Source organism: Chenopodium album, chromosome 6, assembly GCF_948465745.1.
Source record: "Chenopodium album chromosome 6, dcCheAlbu1.1, whole genome shotgun sequence".
Classification (NCBI taxonomy): Eukaryota; Viridiplantae; Streptophyta; class Magnoliopsida; order Caryophyllales; family Amaranthaceae; genus Chenopodium; species Chenopodium album.
Window position 1 is genome coordinate 61318874 of NC_137839.1, and position 23628 is coordinate 61342501.

Consider the following 23628-nt stretch of genomic DNA (forward strand, 5'->3'; position numbering starts at 1 on the left):
ATGAGGTGTGTTCTGTTAGATGCATAGTTACATTTGAAGATTATGTGTTGCATGCCTTAATAACCAACGCTGTTATTCATTTGTGATGTAATTGCATGTGCTATTTAGATAGCTTTATCGTGTGCCATAGATTTAGTCTAGCATTTGTCTGTGTCTTCCCACAACATATGTTTCACTTCCTTACACCTGTAGTTCAAGCGATTAGATGCCCTTAAGCCAGTGTTAGCTACATAAGCACCTTTCTTATGTTATGGGTATGCACACAGGTGGCTGGGCCTGAAACTCGAAAAGTCTCTATTTCTTTTTCCTGCCTTCTTCAGCAAGTTGTTGAGTATCTGAAAATCCCTCAACCGGCTTACTACTTGGTTGACACGTGAAAAAATGCTGTGAAACTTGTCCTGGAGACTGACCCAAGTTTGGGCTTCTATGTGTATGAAGGTGGTCCAGCTAAGAAAGTTGGAGAATTGCGTGAGAGAGCTGCTGAAAATGTTGTTCGTTCCCTTAGGATGGAATACAATATTCAAGTTGAGGACTTGACTTCTAAGAAAATTAAGAAGCTCCGGCGCTGTGAATTTCTGTATCAGATTAAACGCATTGAACTTGAGTCAATGGAAAGGGAGGCAGGGAAAGTGCCAGTCAAGTGGCCAGATGTGCCAAACCAAAAGCGTTGCAAGAAATATGTGTGCATTGATTACATGGATGTTCTGCGCACTCTAACTGTAGAGACTAAAGCACGTGTTTCAGCAGTTGACACTTTCAAGCTCGGACCAGCTAAATTTATTTCCTGGCTTACAATTTATGCTCCTTCAATTGCTACTGGAATGGAATGCATTTTTAGTGCTGTCCATGCTGATTGCAAGGCTACCAAGCAAGAAGCTGCTAAGAGGGCCGTGGATTTTCTCCGCACTGCATACAATCTTGACATAGTGGATTTGAACTATGGCAATGGGGTTTATGCTGGCATTAAGTGTTCCTTAGCTAGGGAAAGCTACTTAGCAGCTAAAGAACATGTGCTGGGGATTCAAGGTGCTTTGCACTTAGCTCCTTTTTTAGGTGAAGATGGATGCATAACACCTAAGTCTGTTGCGCATAGGATTCTAACACCTACTCTTCCTCCACCTCCACCTCACAAGGCAAGAGCTAGGCCATCTTTTGGCGATCGCCTCAGTCAAAAGCCATTTTCAGTACCCCCTGAGTTGGACAACTTGTTTAAGCAAAGGAAGTTTGATTAGTGGTCAGAGTGAAGTCGCATAGGAACTTGTTTTGCTGGCTTAAATGTTTAGTTCCTTGTGTTTGTGTTGGGCCTTAGATATGGCATATTAGCTTATTGTACTACTTGTATTCCAATTTATTTTGTACTGCTTTATGTGTTACTGCCATTGGCAAGACATGCTGGGTGTTTTCCCAGAATATAACGTATTCCAGCCTTTTGAGCTTTAATTAATGAAGTACTGTTTTCTTGCCATTGCCCATTTTCTACGAAAAGTATTGCCTGTATTTTTAAGTGTGCTTTCTTATATGCACAACATGGTTAGCCATTAATTTGTTGCAATTTGATCATTGTCCAATTTTCCCTTGGCAGGTTATACTAGCTGCTAATGCATTGTACTGTAACACTGTTCCGTTTATCAAAAGGCTTTCTACAACGCCTATTTGCAACTTCTTTGCTGTCATTAGCCAATTTATATTACTACCATGCGTACATATGAGTTCCTTTGCCCATTATATTTGTTCACTATGCTATTTGCAACAACTTATAAATTAGCCCTTATCATAAAGCTACAGTTATCTTCAGTTTGTTTTAAAAAAATTACTTTGTTAGTATATAGATCGTGCTTTACTTCCAAAAAAAAACTCTGCAGAAGACTCGGGTTAGCAAACGTTTACAGGCGATACAAGCTATGTCTCAAACCCCTGCTCTTATGAGGTGTTAGCCTATTATTCTTATCACATGTCCAGAATAGCTTTTGATTGATGTGTTTTTCTTATTACTTTTTTTAAAAAACAATTTCCTATCATTACATATAGGGAGCTGGATGAGGCAAGTTCTGCCACACATCAGCAACAAGAGGTTGCACACATTGAGCCAGAAATCGCTTATACAAAGAATGCTACCAACACAGTGGTTGAAAATTCAGCAGCACAATTTAATAGTAAGCATAGTTGTATATATTTTAATTTTAATGCAGATTATTTCAACAAAATTCACTGACTGAAGTTAGAAGCGAAACAAACTAAAACAGCTATGCAAGCTGCATCTGTTTGAATAACATGGGTACTAAGTTCATTCTAGGTTGGATTATTTAGCCTTGCATTTGAATGGCACACTTTTCATTTACAGGTCCATAACTTTTGGTTGCTGATTTAGGTGCACCCAACATAGCACAGGCTGTACGAACGGATATTAGTAGCACTCCCTCAGACCGGTGTATGTTATATAGGAAACTTCCTGAGAATTCAAGGTCTAGCAAGCGCAAGCGAACAATTGCAGCTATGGAACAAGCACCTGTATCAGTGAGGTGCTTTTACTTTTTGTTTTCCACGGGAACACATGCCTTGCTATGTTTATGTATTTCTGCTGATATTGGCATTGTGCTGTTTTTCCTTTGGCTATACAGAGAAATAGGCAAAACAAGTGCACAGGGTAGTAGCAGAAACCAGGGATTGAAAAAAACAAAGGCAAAAAACAAAAGTAAGCCTTTCTTTAATCAAGCCTTGTTCTTTTAAGTTTTTTGTTTTTCATTTGAAAGCAGATTAAAGGCCATGTATATTTGTCACTGAAATAGTAAACTAATTGCATAAAAATAGATTTGCATTCCATAAGTTTGAGAGATTTAGTTTTACAATAAATGTAGCCATTTACATGTTGTTAGCTAGCAGCCTAACCATTTAAAGCACCTTAACCTATCACCAAAACCAGTAGGTGTTATCTGAGATCACATTGTCTTTGCCCTTTTCACTTTTAATCTTCTCAGCATCCTCATTGTGCTTGAGTGCCGCCTGATCCTTAGCAACATTAGATATCATGGCTACACTATCATCAGGTATATCTTCATTATTCTTCTTAGTTTTTTTTCCCTTCATTACAGATTTGCATTTCTTCAATTTCAATGGACACTTCAGCCAACTCCTTTTCTATCTTCACAATTCTCTTTCCCACATCAAAATGAATTGCTCTTGCATATGCTAATTAGCCTTGTAAATTAGCTTCTCTAAGTTGAAGTTACTGCAGCTTAGATTGCATGTTACGTTTCTAAGACACAGAAAAATGGTTAGGAAACATGTTCTCATTTTCTGCCATGATCAATTGTAAACTAACAATGGAAAAGGATATAATGAAAATTTCATATATAAAAAAAAAAAAAAATAGATGCAGCAAAATGAAGTTGAGCTAAACAAGCCTAATATATTGTAGGTAATATACAATGTGTAAGACTTGTAGATTAATAAATGCTCCCTTTCTAACCACAGCTTTTATAGAAGCATTAAAAGAAAAAACCTGCTCAATTATATGAGACCGGTTGAGTTAATCACTATGTCATACCTGATTACATTAGACCTATTTAGTTACCAAATTATATTTAATTCTACTATACCTGAACATGTAATTTTCATGTCACAGAAATAACTATTGTATCTTCTCAAAAAAAGGTGGTCAAACAGGATACAGTAAAAAAGACCAGTAAGTTTTTCTTCACATATTTTTACTATTTTATTGTACTTATTTTGTGCAATATAACATGCTGATGAATTAGGCTGGCATCCTTGGTTTAATAATAGAACCTCCGGCTGCTGTAGTTGGCTTAAAATTGCCTACTACACCTTTGAAACTGAAATCCCCTTCCATTTGTCCACACTGCAGTGCAAAAAAATTCGAGCATGAATCACTCCATTTCTGCTGTGGAAATGTATCTGTTAAACTAGCCACTAATGAATATCCCCCTGCACTATATAGAATTTTAACATCTAATGAGGAAGATGCATTACACTTTAGATAATACATTCGATTATATAACAACTTATTTGCATTTAGCTCATTAGGTGGCAAATATGATGGCAGCATACATAAAGGAATATATGTTTTTAAATTGCATGGACAAATCTACAATAACTCGCCTGCTTTAATCCCTGATGAACAAGGCCCTAGATATTTACAACTCTATTTTTATGATGGCCATTTTGAATCAACTGCTAGAACAGATTGCTTTAAACAAGTCAGGCAAGATATTATAGACATACTTATGGAGGTAACTACTCAGAATCCTTATGCTCGCTTTTTCAGATCATTAAAAGAAATTGACATTCAAGAAGATACACAAATTACTATCAATAAATGTAGCGTTATATACCAACGAGTTTATAATGCACCCACAACAGATGAGGTGGCTGCGATTTGGCCTGACAATACTTCATCAAGCGAGTCCAACGGCCCATACATCACCGTCAGAGGAAAGTCAACACAGTCTCATCGCATATACCATAATTATGGATTCTATGATCCTTTGCAGTATCCACTCTTATTCCCACATGGTGATTGTGGCTGGATCAGGGTTTGGCCAAGAACAACAGTGAAGGACAGTAGCAAACAGACCCCATTACGTCTTTGACAGTGCATATCGGTGGCCCACGAGACATGAAGCGGCGGTACTTGAATGCCATGGCTTTAGTTCAATGCTTTGGCAAGCCTGATTTGTTTCTCACAATCACTTGTAATGCAAACTGGCCAGAGATCAAGGCAGAGCTAGCTCCTGGAGAAGCAGCTCAAAATCGGCCAGATATTGTTGCTCGTATATTTCGATCAAATTTAATCTGTCTAAAAAAACAAATCATGAAGAAGCATATCTTTGGGAAAGTGGCTGCTATGATATATGTCATCGAATTCCAAAAAAGAGGTCTTCCTCATGCACATTTCCTTATTATCCTAAAGCCTAATTACAAATTGAAAACGTCTTCGGATTTTGATCGCTTTGTATCTGCTGAGCTACCACCCCACAGCTCCCCAGACCTACGGAAAATAATAGTTCGCCATATGATGCATGGCCCTTGTGGAGTAGCAAATCCTGAATGTGCATGTATGGTTACCAAAAATAATAGCTCTGTCTCATGTAAATATGGCTACCCTAAACAGTTCTTACAAGAAACAACAAACCATGATGATGGATATCCAATGTATAGAAGACGAGATACAGGAGAAAGTGTCCGAATTCGAGGTTCGAACCTTGATAACCGTTGGGTTATTCCATACAACCCGTACCTTTCCGCATTTGTTTGACTGTCACCTCAATGTAGAAGTTTGCTCATCTATTCAAGCTGTGAAATACTTATACAAATATGTTTATAAAGGGCATGACAGATTATCTTTTAATGTTGTTGGTGAAGAAAATTAGCCCATAGATGAAATTGAAAGGTTCTAGTCTGGTCGATGGGTTTCACTATGCGAGGCAGCTTGGAGGATTTTTGGCTTTGATTTATTTGAGATGCACCCTCCTGTGCAGCACCTTGCAGTGCACTTGGAAAACATGTAAACACTTCAGCTAAGGAGTCATGAGCAGCTAGATTCTGCAGTGTTAAATGAACAAAGATCCAGAACTCAACTAACGGAATTCTTCAAATCAAATGCAGCCTCACCTCAAGGTATAGGATATCTCTACAGCGAATTCATTGATCATAACAGTGGGATGCCACTGCAAAGGCATGGTTTCAAAGAAAAAACAAGAAACTAGTCATAGGTCGGCTGGCATGTGTTACACCTGCAGAGGGAAAACGCTTTTTTTTTACGGCTGCTTCTTAGTAACATACGCAGTCCTAAATCATTTTCTGACCTCAGGACTGTGAATGGGGTGCTATGTGCCACTTTTCATGAAACAACTATTAAAAGAGGGCTCTTTGAGGATGACAATGTTGTTTATTCATGGTTGGCTGAAGCTGCAGAAATTCATATGCCATTAGCCTTACGTCGGTTATTTACAGCTGTGTTAGTTTTCTGTACTCCGAGCAATCCACATACACTATGGCAGCACTTCTATAATGATTTATCTGATGACTTTAGGCATACCTTTCCACAAAATGTAAACCAAGTTAGGTTACTAACAATACAGTCAATTGAGAGACACTTAGAGTCTATGGGCAAATCATTGGCTCATTTTCAGCTTGAACATCTACAAGAAGAGATGCCAGCAGAACTACACAGAACAAAGGATATTATTGATGCTTTGGATGCACCTATTCCCCAAGAATCAATTATTTGTAGAGGAAAACTCAATTCCGCTCAGCAAATTGCCTTTGACAAAATTATTTCTCATGTTCAAGCAGAGAAGCCTAGTTGTTTCTTTGTTGATGGCCCTGGAGGGACTGGGAAGACCTTTTTGTACAATGCTCTATATGCATAAGTGCGCTTGGAAGGGAAGATTGTGCTTCCAACGGCAACATCAGGAATAGCTGCAGCAAAAATACCTTCTAGCAGGACAGCACACTCGCGGTTTAAAATTCCTCTTGATTAAGAAGCATCTCTTGAGAAACAACACTGATTATCTGGGATGAAGCTTCAATGGCACGAAAGGAAAACATTGAATCTGTTGAACTCCTACTTCGTGATCTCTGTGATCCAGATCAACCATTTGGCGCTAAAGTTATAGTCTTTGAGGGAGATTTTAGGCAGGTTTTACCAGTTGTTCCTCACAAGACTCAAAGAGAAGCTGTAGCAACAAGCCTTGTTAATTCACATATTTGGCCTTGGTTACAAAAGCTACACCTGACTAAAAACATTAGAGCTAAAGCAGATCTCCCATATGCATCATTTCTGCTAAGTTTGGGCGATCGTCAACTTTAGTCATCTGAAAATGCTTATGTGGAGGTACCTCCTCACATTTTGAGCTATTATCAACAAGCCGAGGAACCTATCTGTTTTCTAGCTACTACTGCATTTCCTGAATTGCAACATCCAACCTTTTCACCAGATATTTTCACAGAAAGGGCAATCCTCAGATCACACCATTAAATGATGTAGTAGACTCTATCAACAATTATCTTATTGACAAATTCCCAAGAGAAGCAGTTATTTATAAAATTTTTGACAGTATCCTAGATGATAACTGTGCAATTTACCCAATTGAATTCTTGAACCAGCTTGCCCCGGGTGGTATGACACCACACGAACTTATTCTAAAAGTTAACAGTCTAGTGATCTTGCTTAGGAATGTTGATCCAGCTGATGGCCTATGCAATGACACACGTCTCATATGCAAGTACTTTAGAAGAAACGTTTTTGTTTGTGCTATAGCCACTGGCGATCGTCAAGGAGAACTTGTATTCATCCATCGTGTTAACCTCCGCCCTCCATCATCAACAAAATATCCGATTCAGTTTAAGGGAATACAATTTCCTCTAAAGCTCAGTTTTGCAATGAATATCAACAAATCTCAAGGACAAACATTAAGCCAGGTTATGGTTTACCTCCCACAACCATGCTTTTCACATGGTCAATTGTATGTTGCATTATCAAGAGCCAAAAAGTCAGACAAGGTGACTGTAATCACACCCCGGCCTGCTGAAATTTACAGCACACCAGTTCCGAAGAACATAGTAGCTTATGATGTCTTGCAACTATCTGGTATAACATGATACAATATGATACAGGTATTTCTAATACTGCTTCTATACCTATTCATTGAAACAAACTCCTTTCTCTTTCTACTAATTACATTTTTATTATCCTAATATGCAGGACCAATGCCACTTTTTCCCTCTAACTATTGAAAATGACCATTTGACTATTTTAAATCCTTGGAGCATCATTTTGGTATACATTAGTTTTTTGTAATATCTATTCTACAATTATATGTAAAACATACATCATTAAAATGGGTTGCAATGCTTTTTAACACTTGGTGTCCTGTTAATTTAAATGCTACTTCTCAAGGTGTTGCAACATTGCTTGCACATTTTTGCCTTACATGTAATCTGCATCTTATTACAAATTACTGCTTAACATATTTACTTGACTAACAAAGCATGGTACAACATACCCGCTTTAAATAAATAAATAATTTAGCAAATTGTTGGAGTGATATTCATACAGTAATACATATGGCCATCTTATTAACATATTAAGGTGAGCATGTATATTTCATGAAATTACAAAAGGGAAAAAAATATTATAGCATCAGTATCATAAGCTTTCTAATTTCAATGTTTTACTGTAATACCTGAGATAGCTCACAAATTTTGATTTCTTGAAAAGCAATCTTTATCATTCTTATTTGACTATTATATATAATACCCCTTCATTTTATTATCCCCAACACCAAAAAACGTTTATTAACTAAACAAAATCACCTTATTACCTACTAAACAATACATTGCTTCAAGTCATTCTTACTAAGTGTAGACACCTAAAAATGTCTCCCCAAAACCAAACCCGATGATGAACAACCTTTCACCGCCATTATTGGTCGGGTTGAGTATTTAATTTTTAGAGTGCTTAAATCCATATTTCCATTTCATAAAACAACCCAATTCCTATCCCATTTCCCCAAACCATAACTTATTTTCCTCTTTTCGTGCCTTTAAACCCAAAATAATTCATTTCGTGTCCTTTAATATCATTCATTTCGTGTCCTTTTTATAAAAATGTTTCATCCAGTTTATTTTGGTCCATAATCTGGGTCCAATGATTGAATAGTTGTATGGGGCTTTAAAAGATTTTTCAACGATATATTATAAGCCCAAATCTGAGTTATAACGAATAAGTTATGCCCAAAATATTAAACTGAGCCCAAACCGAACTTAATCCCACCTTACCTACGACCCAATGATCATGTGGAGGGTCCAAATTATTTAATCCCGTTCCTAAACCAATTAGGATTAATTGGTAGCTTCTATAAGTTTCTAAAAGATCTTAATTATTCATTTTTGAAAAGATAAGATTAAAGAGTTTGAAATTGAATAATACTCCTTTTTTTTAAAGTCCTAATTCTATCCGAATTGAAAGACGTTCAAAGATAGACAGATATGAATTTCGTGCCTCTTATTTTTTATCTGAATTTTATATGATTGGATAGCCCTTGAAATTATCTTTCCAATGATATATTATAATATCAATTCCGAGCTATAACGGAAAAGATATGAATAAAATGTCAAACTCTATCCAAAACTGACACCGTCTCACTATTTCGGCTATATCTTTTGTTATACAAAATATTTTAATTTGATTTTAATTGGGTTAGAAATTAGACTTCAAGATCTTTCCAACGATATCTTATTTATCTTATTTCTATTTCTGGATCAAAAGATATGATAAAAACAATAACCGCAAAAACTGCTGTCTATCGCAAGAGTTTTAATCCGATTCGAACTCGATCTTATCTTGTTTTTTCGACCCTTATTTTTTCTCTATAAATAGAGGTCATATCACCCCTTTTTCAATCATCAACAAGTTTGATCATTAAATAATTCTTTTCTCCCTCTTTATCCTAAACACTAGCCTCCCTATTCTATCATTTCTTCCTTAAGCACTCCAAGGAGTCCATACAATGCCCAAAGTTTTATACTTAAACCAAGGCGTGAAAGGTATAATTAACTGAGGGTTTGGGCCAAATCAAATCTACCTTTATTTAATTTATTTTTCATTTGCTTTATATTTTTTATTGAAGTTACTATCAGTTTATTCATGATGTAGCAATTCAAGGAAACGCGAAACGTGAGTAATTAATTCACTTAATTACTCTTATTATTTTATATTGCTAGTATCATGATTAGGGTTATTATTATTATTTGATTTGAATAACTTTATTATGGTTAGATTGCTTCCAATATTAATGGTAATTCTATTATTTTTATGATCACCATATTGCATGTTTAAAGGGAATATGTAATTGAAAATCACGCCTAATAAGATAATTTGGACGACCGGTTTAGGATCCTTTTTAATCTTGTTGTTTAATCAAGTGATCACAATATTTAGAGTAATGTGTTGCATTAATATTAAACCAATTTAGCATAATAATAGTTTGGAGCAAATTGAATTTTTGTTTGTATGCCTTTGAGATCGCAGGAATCACTTTTCACTATAAGAATCGAGTAGAGGCCAATACGGGCGAATGTGACTCCATGACTCACTTCATACCATCTTCCTCGATCCTCCTTTCGTGGTTACGAATCATATGGAGTTAGTAATCTCATGGATTATGAATGGGGTGTAACCTTCACGGGTCAATCGTTGTTGCCTATCGTTGTCCCTTAATCGTGGTTGTCTTTTATGATCCGTGAACGGTTTACAAGTTCCTTAAAAACTTGTTGGCGGCTCCCTACTTTCCTTGTCCCTAATCGTATATGTCAATTCCCACTTCCTAAGAGTGCCAAGCATATTCACCACATGCTTTAACGTAGGCGCACTTTGAACGACGCCTACACTTAGTTACATAACTTTCTTGATTTATCAAACCATGTCACACAAAAGCTAAAAATAAAATGCTTTTTTCTAGATAGCTATAATTATACCTATGTTTCTTTTCTTGCTGCACCTATCAAGCATACAAGAACAATAAATAATAGTTAAATCCTAGGTTTTCTACATGGACCACAAAATTGATTTTTTAAAAAAGGCTTCTACTATTTTATATTTACATAACATCTTTTCTTTTATAGTTAAACTAGATCACTAGCTGATCACCCTATTATCCACATGAACATGCTGCTTTAGTTTATTTTACTACATACAACCTATTAACCACTGGACATTACCATGTTTCAGTTAAAAAAAAACAATTAAAGTCAGATGCACCTTTTCACATGTTAAATAATTACCATACTCTTATCACTTAGAGTATTTAAGCAGTAAATAAAGATTGACTTCCATCACTTCATCTTTTATTTGCATACCTATTATTATTGCAGATTCCTTGATAAAGTGAACTTAATACATATTCAATGGACAATAGACTATATCAAACCATTCTAATATCCACTAAATTTTACAAATCATTCATCTTTAACTTGTTAATAGCCTATCTGCTATTTAAGTTGGTTACAGTTCCAGGGAACATTTACTTGCTTCTATTCTCTGCTGATTTGCTCTGCTATAGCCGTGAATACCTGCCTGGAATTCCACTTCAACAAGGTTAGTACTTTAATGATGCTCTTCTGAACTTAACATCTACCTGTGCATTAACTTGATTCCTTCTCATTTATTTACTTACATTCAATTAAGTTATCTTTGTTGCTTTCCATATGCCCTTATGTTAACCTAAATACATGTATATATAAACATGCTGCTATTAAAGGCCTATTTGCTTGCTTTGCATTGTATCATACCATATAACTACCTTACAGCAGTACTTGATATAGGAAATTCTAATCCTTCTTGACCTCCAATCATCTAACATAAGTCATTAGTTCACATGTAAACAACAACAATACATGTAAGCATATAATTAATAAATAAAATATTGAATATACAAATGACATGTGATTATATCAGGAACATATAAAACTTATACAAAGTCAGATTGACAAATTCAACTTATAGATAGTAAAAATTAGAATCTAACCAAATAGCCAGAATTCTGCTTTTAATGAAGTGACTGTTTTTATAACAAAAAGATTAGTTAGTAAATACAAATGTGACAATACTAAGTTAGCTATAATACTAAAGAAGTGAAGATGAAAAACTGAAATCCCAAACTAATTCTTATGTGCTTCTGGCTGCAAAGCCACCATATAATAAAATTATAACATATAGTCAGATGATAAATTCTATATAGAGTTTTGGAATACTTCAACAGTATCTAAAAAAGTCACAAAATAATTATTATTAAGGTTAATTTAATATGGCATTCATCAGCTCCAAACTTCCTATAATTAAATGCCACGTAATAAAATAATTATTTAGTTCTTACTAAACAAGGCTCACAATAAACATGAACAGAAAGTAACCATAACAAGAAATATAAGCTTTCATTAAAACCACACTACACCACTTACAACAATCTAGAAAGAAACATTGAGTACAACTTACTAATTAACAATGAACTACACACAACTAGAAGTAATAGACACTTTTATTACTAAAACAACAACATAAGCCTCCTAATACATAGAAACACAACTAAGATTAGACCACAATTGCCTTGCTAAAACTTAAGCTTTCCTTTAAAAAGAACCACCATAGGAAGCATCACTTTCAGGAGAATATGAAGGACTGGAGTGGTGATGGATGTCACTGCACTTAAGAATAGGCTGAGGGTTGTAGTTACTGGTTCCCTCTTTTGGTGTCTATTCCTTTGGGCTGGCTTGCTTATCTTCAGGCTCAAAGAGATACCACAGCCTCTAAATCTTCCACCTTTTTCTCTAAGGAACTCAGTCGTTCCTCCATTGCTTCATAGTTAGACTGTTTAGGAATCCCATATCCACTACTATGATCCACCTTATCTTTCCCCTTACTTGCCATTGCTCTGACCTTGAATAGAAAAAATAGAGATAGAAATGAGAATGGTAAATGCAAAAATGATTTGTAAAAATTTGGAAGCCTCGCCTTCCTTTTATACATACCTAGGTAGCACTTCTTTGTCTAGGGGATAAAACCATGCACTAATTATAAATATTTAGGAACTCATACAGTACTCTACTATGTGCTTCAGCACTGCATAGCACTCAACAAAATTTATTATTACAAGTCACATCATTACAAATTCCTTCTTATATTTTATTTGATTTAACAATTAATGCATGTATACCATATAATATTACAGTTATGCAGATATGTAATGTTCACTAGCACTGCATAGAACTATACCAGATTTGTTGTTATCTAATTTCAGTTCAACTCACAAAACTAATTGCATCTGTATGCTATAGATGAAACCTGAATACACGCCTTTGAACAAACTGTCACCTATAAGCAAGGCATACAAAGTACGTGTCAATGTGAAAGAAAAGTCTCCTATCCGAGCTCCTCCGAACAAAAAAAGATTTCAAAAATTGGTTTTTGAAGTTTTTGAAGATGAGGAGGTCCAAACTAACCACTCTGATTATTTCATAGTTATTTGTATCTTACCAATCCAATACATGACTTCTCCTTTTCCATGATGCAGGGTAACAACATGAAAGCTACTTTGTTTGGAGATGAATGTGACCACTTCAAAAAAGTCTTTGAACATAAGAAAAAGTACGAGATAGCTAATGCTCCAGTGCGAACAATTAACCCAAAGTTTAGTTCATTCCCAGGAGAATGCAAATTAACATTCGGAGGAATGACTAAAATTCAAGCTATTGATCGAACAGAGGGACCTGTTTTGCATGAATATATCTCTATAGCTGATGTACCAAGGACAAGTGGACCATCAGACCGGTTTGGTATCCTCTCAACCTTATCTAAACTAAATATAACTATTGAAAACACATTCACCTCTTAAAAGTAATCTGCCTATTTCTTAATTATCTAATAGATTTGCTTGGAATAGTAGTCCACATGGAAGATATCCGGCAAGTGGAATACAAATCAGGCAGAGTAGCCGATGTGCGAGACATCATCATAGTTGATGAGAGGTTACTACAACCCTTTTAAAACTCCAAAATGCTACCCTCAATATAATCACACCCTACATATATTGACTTACAATTTCTTTTACAGCACTGGTTCTCGCCCACTAATCATCTCTGCATGGGGACAATTAGCTCTTTCTGACTGTGAGAAAATCAAAGACGACTGGACATTTACTTTCTTGGTTGTTAGCTTAACTTCATTGAAACCTGCTAGCCACAGAGGTACACTTTTCTCACCCTTTGCCACTGTATAGATACTATAAGAGCCAAGAATTCTTATGCAAATTTCCACAGGTTTTTCACTACAATCAAGCATGTCCACAACAATTGATCCAAACCCCACTGGTGAAAAAGCTAATGCTTTAAAAGCTTGGTAATCTATCAGCTCTATTGCTAAAAAACATTTACACCAATACACACTCACATGTACTGCACCTACACCAAGCTTAATTTAAGCTTCTGTGATTAATCAGCTATGTCTTATTTTGTATATGTCATTAGGGCCCATGCGCATCCAAACATTATTGCTGATTACATGGCAAGGCAACTCGAATTCATGACTGTTGGTGTTGAACCGGTCCCAACCACACTTGATCAAATCATTGGCAAAAATGTGAGCGCATTCAAACACATATCTCTCTACTGCCTACCTATTCTTGTATACTAACAAAGCTTCATTTAGGTTGACAACACTGTCCAAGAAGAAATATACGCACTTGCAATCACAATTCCAGATGCACAGCTAACCAATATTATTGCTTACATTGGGTGCGATAACTGTGGACGGTGTTGTGGTGTTGCTGCAAATGTGTCATTCTTTTGCCCTCATTGCCCTGACAAAAAATGCAGCTCCACTTAAAGGTTCGCTTTCAATTCTAATACTGTACAACCAGCTTGCAAAATACTAATGTCAATTAACATCAATTCATGCTTCAAATGCAGGATCAACTTTACCTTTGATGCTGCAGATGACACCGGAACTTTCTGCCTTACTGCCTTTGGTCTAGTGTGTGAACAAATATTCAATCTAACAACGGCTAAAATTTTTGAAAGAAAGATTAAGGTCCACACTCAATCCTAGCATAAAGTTTAAATAAAATTACAACATATACCTCACTATCCTAGACATAACACCACTATTTTTGTTCTTAGGATGACTGGACCGATTTTGATCAAGTTGCTGAATCTCTACAATCCACACCAATGCATGTCATAATCCACCCAGCTTAGGCACTGAACAGGGCAGGGGTGCTGCGATGGGTTGTCCAATCAGTTACTCGCCCTTGAAAATCTGCTATCCCAATCTACAGCTTACAATCAGAACACATCATCCGCGATAACTCCAGCTTATCATTTTGGATGTGTTCTTATTTGAGGCATTCTTGATTGCCCTTAACCATATTTACTACTCAAGCAATTTGCCAAGCATTGTCTCTTTATCTTTGAACTTATATCTTCTTTTGATGTTGTTGGTCATATAGAACAGCTTGAATTTGTTTACAGTTAGGCCTACAAACAATGCCTCTTTTGTTTGCTTACTCCATTGCATGGATTCAGAAATTACATGTATTTAAAACCTGATGACTCTTTATGAAGCACTATGTTCTTTAACTTATTGTGTTAATTTAACTGCTTATTATTTCAATTTAGCTCCTTTTCTTATGATACTTTGGTCCCTTAAAGTAATAAGTACGTAAATCTTTCTATACACAATAGCTTTTGAGGGGTAAAAGAAATAGATGTGCTTATATAGCGTTATTTGTTTATCATGACAAGAAACAAAATAAAGCACCTCATTATCACTCATTTACTCCCATGTTAGCATCATCACTAACACTATACCATCTAACCTAGCACACTTCTTGCTTGGGTTTTAAAATCCATTTAACAGCAAACTAATTTGGCTATCCTTACTATTCCAACATTATCTTGATTATTAGCCCATAAGCTCTTTAATTAAGTCATCATACATTGATGATTAACATCACCAGACTAATACTTTGTTTTTTCCAACAGCCGAAACACAAGTTTCTATCATAAAAGAGCAGCATTGTTTGTATGTAAACTCAATAACCTGATCCAAAATTCTATCATAAAAGACCAGCATACTAAACTAAATCTGAACATCAGAAAAACCATGTTCAATATACTCAAGCTGATTGAAACACTACCCACAATGTATGTACATTCACTGTATGTGATCAAGCACATATACATACACCTAAAAATGGTAGGTTAAATGTACACAAACTCATTAAATAAACAATTAGACAACAAATAAATAAATGAACTCACATTTATAATATAACCAAAATACTTATATTCATTGGAATTTCAATATCCAAACAAAATACTTATCATCGACCATGATCATATCATCCCAACTAATTAAAAGTTCCACACTAAAATAACAAAATATTACATAAATATAGATAAAGTCAATCTTTAAATAGCAAATTGAACCCTACATTAATATCTACTTTAAAACAAAACCCTTCTTTGCTTAATCAGTCAGAATCAAACCCATAAGCTCCATCATCACTATGAGACAATTAATATCTACTTTAAAACAAAACCCTTCTTTGCTTAATCAGTCAGAATCAAACCCATAAGCTCCATCATCACTATGAGACACTTCAGGAGAATGGTAATGGTACGGATAACCATTATCCTCCTCTGAATTGTCGTACCATGAATCGTCCTGCTCCTGAGCTTCCCCTTCCTCCTCTTCTTGTTCCTCCTCGAAATCGCTTCCTTGATTCACTTGCGGCTGTTGCTGCTCCTGTTGCGCTGCATCAGCATCCTCAACCCCAATAACAGGTTGCTCTTGTGCTACTTCAGCCTCGAAAGCAAGCGTATAATCAATCACATGCTTCACTATACCCTCATCATCGCTAATATCCATATCAGCCTCCCCTCCTTCAACCCCAACACCAAAAACCACTTTCGCATCACTACATTCTCCCTTGCTTTTCGATGACTCACCTTGAACACCCACAAATCTCCTCATACTCACTGGCTCTTCATCACTCTCACTGTCAACTTCAATTGGTGTATGAAAATTGCTTCCGGGTTCAAGTTCCTTACCCTTTCTCTTCCCTTTCGCAACCTGAGCGCACTTTGCTAATTGCGCATCAACATCTTTGATATGCTCCATCAGCCCCTCAAGCTTCTTCGTCGCCTGCGTTCTAACTTCATTCGCTACCAGAACCCCCGGAGATTATGTTTACGCTTTTCAAGCAATTTCCGATACCACCCTGTGAATATAGTATCATCGCCATTTCCAGCCATGGTGAATTCGTGATACTAAGGTTTTTCTAAAAAAAAAAATTCTAAAAATGCAGGATAAAAAAAAAACAGAAAAGTTTCTGAAAATTTTCGTGATACAATGTAATTAAATAAATAGGAAAATTAATAGGATGAAAAAGAAACTCTTCAACTTCCCATAAAAAAACAGAGAAGTTTTGGGAGATGTGTAATAAAGATCAGTTTCTACTTTTTATTGCAAATCAACCGCCATTTTTTTTCATGTCACTTCATATGTCTATCATAACATGCAAAGAAGAAGAAGAATTGCACTATTTTTTCACAATGCACGTACCACGTGACAACACTTCGGTTTTAAATTAGATATAAGGCGTACATAAGAACAAACCCGAAATAATTTTCTTCTTTTTTGACACATACAAAAAGCTACCTATGCTAAAATCATGTAATAATTTTCCCAACAATTATAAGTAGTCGATTTAATTTTAAGACTAAAAGCAAAATCAAGCTACATATAACAAAACAAAGTGAATTTTATTTTGTCAATTTTATAAATTAACTTACCTTAAATAAAACTTTATTTTAAAACAACAAACCATCATATTTGAATCAATTTATGAGTTTGAATAAAAATGCAAAATATATAAGTCATATATTGTAGGTTAATAGCATTGGTATCACCTATATCTAAAAAAAAACTTGCACCGAAATAGTATCAAACATTACAAATAAAGCAAATGATACATTAAACTTGTTTAAATTGTTATTTTTCATACCAAATTAGACTAATAATAGCACTCTTATTCATATAATATCAAACTTATTCTTGCAAAGTTACAAAGATATTAAAAATCAGCACTCAATTGTAATGTAACATCAAACACTATAGGATTTCCGTGGTCATAACTAACAATCGCCCCTTCATCAATTTGTACATCATAATAATCAATCACAGCAGCAACTCCATTCTTGATAAATACTGAATAAGCTTCTCATCACATTTCTTAATTTTCAATTGAGCATCAAATTGAGTATCATAAAGCTGCATAACAACATTCGTTGATTTTGGAAATGTACCAAAATGTGCTTTAGCAAAGTCCAACGGAACATTCTGCATCAATCAAACATTAATTAACAAAAAAAAAAAACTAATCTATAATAAACAATCACTATCAAAATCGAGTTAAAAAGGAAAAACCATACAATAATCCCTTCTGAGTGATATGCTTTAGAGAACACAAATTTAAAGTACAACCCTTCCTAATCAACTGAAATATCATTCAACCACGCATGTGTTTCAGCTACTTTTTCCCGAGACCCTCGCACAAAAGGCTTGCATCCACGCCTTATAAAACCACAACCACCTTTACTCGCCATCCCACACCAATTATTCATGCACAAAACCACAATTTCTTTACACATTATATATAACAAGCATACACTACCACCAACCAAGTTCAAACTAAAGTCAAAATCACAATTAATATCATTAAAAATTGTTTATTCCTCATTAGTTTCAACTTAAAATATAAATTACACATAAGTCTTTCACTAATTAATCTTTGTAACCTAAAACAATGGTATTCATTGCTCATAACTCTTTGACTAACTCTTTCATTAAATAATAATATTTTTACTTGCAACTATGAAAAATTATTTATACATAACAAAGGTATTTTTTAAAATACTCTACAATATTTCTCCACATATAACAAATGATTTCTGTGTCAAAAAAAAAAAAAAAAAAAAAAAAAAAAAAAAAAAAAAGACAAATGATTCCACACCCACTAATTAATCAACTCACCAAAAACATTTTCCTAAGCCAAGCCCAATCAATTTCAAAATGGGCCCAACAAAATCACTTTTCTAGCTTTGATCCAAACACAACACCAATCCATATTACTTACTTTCATAAGTATGCAAAATCTCCTTACACATACTACAATTTCAATTTTAATCAAATTATCCATTCAAAGTCACATGCAAATTGAAATACAATCTAATACCTTTATTTAAAAACATATGGTAAAAACTAAATTATTTTATAAAATCCATCAAAAAGATCATTAACATTTGTCATTTCAAAATTCCTACATAAAATTCAATTCAAACTCATAACATACTTGCAAAACTAAATAGACAACCGCCCATATTGCCACACCTCAAATTAGAAAAACACCTCGAACTTCAAATTAGCATCGCGCGCGTAGCGCGCGCGTGCTACCCTAGTGCAAAAAAAATTACAAAAACATTGCATTAGTCTACCATCTCGAAATATGCTCTATGAAGTATTAAAAACGGTTTAGTTTGTTGGATAAATGGGTTTTCTACGTTGTTAAATCCAAGTAGTTTAAAAATAACGTTAGATTATTATATATATATATATATATATTTAAAAAAAATCGGTTAATTTGAATCTAAACCTTTCAATTCCAATCAAAAATCTAAATTTGTAAAGGTATTAATTTCAATTCATTCAATTCATCCAGAGATTAAACATTGAATGTTGGTTTTTTTTTTATCTAAAATATTATCGGATACGCCTGATTTTAAATCCTAATACAGAAGTCCAATCGTAATTACATTTTGCATTATTTGAATATTGTTTACAATATTCGATATATGTATTTATTTTTTATTTTTAAGGGCTAGATATATGTATTTGAGAAGCATGATTTGATCCATAGTACTATAAACTATATAGTCTCTCTAATCTATTTCCTCCAAAATCATAATTATTTCTCCCCAATTTCACTCCTTAATTTCCAGCCTTTAAGACGCCTTATTTCTTCATAGAGCTCTCAAATTCCATCTCCACCTCAATAGACAGCTAAATGTATATATCTCCCCAAGGTTGGTCAATCTTCGACGTTTAGAGGAGTCGAAAGACTTATATGCGGAGCTACGGCACCAACGTGATAATAATATATCAGTGTCACGATTTGACCATCATTGTCAAATGATATTAGGGTGTTTTTATTCGCGAGATGATGACCTGGATGATGATTTTGACAATCATGGGAAGGTGGATTTTGCGCCGAAGCTATCACTATCTCTAGGACGACGTTACGGGTTTACTTAGGACCCATACGCCCAGTTCCACCCTGCGTGCTTGACGTTCTGAAGCTGAACTAATGGAGCAGCAGGGGGCGGGTATACCAACCCTGTCTTTGGGCCGGTGTAATGGCCATATTTTATACGTATTTCTATTTAAAACATTATTTTATGAATTATTTATGGTATTTTAATAATTTAAAAAGGTTTATTTTAATTAAAAGTCCAATTCTATTTATTTAATCATTTTGAAAATATTTTATTCTATTATTTAGAAACTTTGGTGCATACTATTTATAAAAGGAAGTTTTAAGGTCAATGAAATTTTAAAGAAAGTCAATGACTATTTTGATTAGGAATAGGAATCATTAAGGGTAAAAAAAAAAAGGAATTTAAGTTAGAAGGGTTTTGGGAGAAGGTATAAATACCCATCATATGAGCAAATTGAACTTTGTCCAAGGTGGAGAATACCCAAAGGTAAACTCTATCTCTCCTCTTATTTTTCTTTCTCCTTAATTTTTCCCCTTCCCTTTTATTTTCTCACCTCCACGCCACACGCGACACATGTGTGGCCGGCCACCACCACAGCCACCCACCGGCCGGCCACCGCCAGTAGCAGTAGCATTGGTGGGCGTTGCGGCGACAGCCTTGCCGTGGTGTGTGTGCGCAGCCCAACAAAAAAAAAAACTCTCCTTCATGTTTAAATTAAATCCAACCTTGATTAATTATTGTTTTGCTCGTGTGATGATTTAATTTTATGATGTTTTATTATGATTTATATGTATATAATTTTCATATTTAGTTTTTGAATTTAAAAACCCCAAATTAAAACCCTAGTTTTCTAATGCTTATTGAAGGAATTATATTGTAGTTGATTAAAACTATTGAAATTAATGTTTTTATACAAAATATGATTTGTGGTGCACTATGCTCTTATGGTGTTATTTAACGCCGAGGTAGTTTTAAAAAGGGTTCAACATTAAATTTACGTGGTAACTAATTATTCAAGAATTTAACTAGCACGTTTGATTGCTTGAATGGTTATTATGATGGTTTGTGTTATGGTTTGAGAATCATCACCATGTCTAAAAATATGTAAACAACGTAAAGTGAATGAGATTACGCACTAAAACTCTTGGAACGTATATACCTTGAGTATGAACATATGAGGGGAGTTATGCGACTTTATATTTGACCATAAGTTTTACTGGGAGTACATGCTGTATTTTCCTTTCTTTTATGCACAGAAATTCCACCACTTACGAGTGGTTCTTTTATACTAGCACATTTAGCTCCCGTGTTAATACCCCTTTATTGGGGTAGGTTAAGGGGGGAACCTCGTTGGATGCGTAATCAAATTGAATAAACGAACCATTTTACTATTGGTTGGTTATGTTGTATGTTGTATGCTTGTAAACATGTGCAATAAGGTAAGTTATGTGTGTTGATAGGATCGGATAAAAGCATGTTAGTGTGTATTGTTTACGCGTATAAACTTAGCTTTGCTGATTATGTGTTTGTTTGTTTGTTTGGACTTGTCTTTATCTTGGCCCTATGACGATCCATTTCAAATGGCGAGTAGTAGGAGGGACAAACTAAAGAGAAGCTTTCAGGTGATGAAGAATACTCATGATGGGAATGAGTGAAGAGCAATTCCTGTTTAGTTTCCATAAGAATATGATGTGTTTTATTCGCTTTGATTATTATATATTTGCTTTTGAGACTAACACAAAGGTTGGTTTGACTTTAAGTTTGTTTTTTGTTTAACTTTTTAAGTTAACTTATTTTGAATGGTTTTAAAGTGAGTCTTCCGGTGTGTGTCTTTGATAATTGTCTTAGACATTATCACGGTGGCACTAATGTCTTATATGTTCCTATTTCGTATTTTAAAGAGAGCAAAATAGGTATTTTAAGAAAAATGAATTTCTAATGGTGTGACAGCCGGCCTCAAAGGTGGAGCCCAAATCATTCCTCATCCAGATTTCATATGGCTTTGTAGGATATGGGCCTTCCACATCACCAAGGCCGAGTTTTATGAACTCTACTTATGAGGTTGGGAAATCCTCAAACGCGGCTAGGCGTCAAGAATCAAATGGGGCCTACTCTTTTCCAGACTTTGGGCATATAAGAATGGGCTACCAATCCCTTTAATCAACTGAGTGACTCGGTGCAAACAGGTCTTCTGTAAGATATTCCTAATCAAGGAATTATTATGGCTAATGCAACAGAGGTTATTACACCTCCGAATCAGTGGCTGGTGGCATCCCCGCTGCAGCCTAGGGTAAATTGATTATCTCCTTCTTTAACAATTTTTCCTAATGTTTTGAACAAATATAATTGAGGTAGGAAGACAACTTGTTCATTCTCTACGCAATGGGTATGCTTCTTCTCGGGTTTATCTAGAACCGGTGCCGAACATGTCTTCAATCTATGAGCCGCTTTTCTGATGATGTCGGTGACATAATTTGATCCACCAAACTCCTCTGTGTCTCCAGTTAACTCATTTAGTGGGAATGAAATTTAGAACCGGTGCCGAACATGTCTTCAATTTATGAGCCGCTTTCTTCAAATTTGTTTAATAGAGTCAAGCACCGGCAAAAGCAAAAGGAGATCGTTACTCTAAAAAATGATGATGGGGATTGGTTAGTGGCCATGATAACATCGCCTCCCTAATCCAAGATTCACTTAAAAAAAGTCTATATTCCGAGATTTGTTGCTAGTAGTCTAGATGAGAATGATATTGATCATCTATTTCGAGAAATGGATTTTACACACCTTGCTGAGGTGGATGTGGAAACCTTAATTACAGGTCAAGAAATTCGGAAAGTTATGTTTTCCATTCATCATTTAAAGTCGCCGAGGCCGGATGGGATCATCACTAAATTCTTCCATGTACATTGGGAATCAGTAAGGAGCCTAGTGGTTGATGAAATGCGCCATTTCTTTAGAACCGGTTTTTTTGTTAAAGCAATTTGACGCTTCTCTCTTAGTCATGCTACCCTAAAAGTCGATTGTTCGGAGCTGGTAGCACATTTTCGGCCAATTAGTTTATGCAATAGAATCTATAAGTGTATAACGATATGCATGGTTAATAGGATGAAAGGCTCTCTACCTCACATTTGATCATGGAATTTTGCAAGGGCTTGTGATTTAGATCATGTTTTCATGGAAGATTTTGTATGTTTGATATGTGTATTAAATCCATTTTATTTGTTTTGATGTTTGTATTTTTGTGAATAAACCCTCATTGTTAGCTTATTGCTCATGCCTTATTTAGTAAGATTTTTGTTTATTTATTTGTAAATTTTATGTGATTCTTTGAGGTTTTTGGTGTATAGTGATGATACTTTGATAAGTAAATTTTGTTGTTATTATTATTGTCGTTATCTTCAAGATTAATTGCAGTTTTTGTTTCAAAAATACATTATTTTCATGTTCTTACATTTACAATTAGGGTTTTAAAGGGTTGACTGACAATTGTTAAATCTATATGTTAGTTGTTATTCTGAATCTGAATTTTGATAACTACTAATTTTAAGTTTTTGGAAATTCGAATGATGAAACTTTAGAATTGATTTTGTATAAATATATGGCTTAATTTTGAAATTCGATTATGTTGTAACCATGCATGCATATAGAGTTCATCAACCTGATTATGTTATTTATTACTCCGTAATCTATAATTATATTATAAAAAGTCAATGGGAAACATGGTATTTCCAAGTGTCACCCCTTTCCTCAAGATGAATTGGTGCCACATGAACTAAT

General features: G+C 34.9%; 2 protein-coding genes across 2 annotated transcripts; both read left to right on the forward strand.

Annotated features, from left to right (window-relative positions):
* Positions 1-6547: 6547 nt before the first annotated feature.
* LOC145637024 (ATP-dependent DNA helicase pfh1-like) lies at positions 6548-7620 on the forward strand. Its single transcript, XM_081688540.1, has 3 exons — positions 6548-6712; positions 6830-6973; positions 7126-7620. Exons 1-3 carry the CDS (start codon positions 6548-6550, stop codon positions 7618-7620), a joined length of 804 nt encoding a protein of 267 aa, XP_081544666.1.
* A 5232-nt stretch (positions 7621-12852) lies between these two features.
* LOC145637025 (uncharacterized) lies at positions 12853-14769 on the forward strand. Its single transcript, XM_081688542.1, has 9 exons — positions 12853-13005; positions 13089-13350; positions 13443-13542; positions 13628-13761; positions 13834-13912; positions 14041-14152; positions 14222-14349; positions 14482-14545; positions 14692-14769. Exons 1-9 carry the CDS (start codon positions 12853-12855, stop codon positions 14767-14769), a joined length of 1110 nt encoding a protein of 369 aa, XP_081544668.1.
* The last annotated feature ends 8859 nt before the right edge of the window (positions 14770-23628 follow it).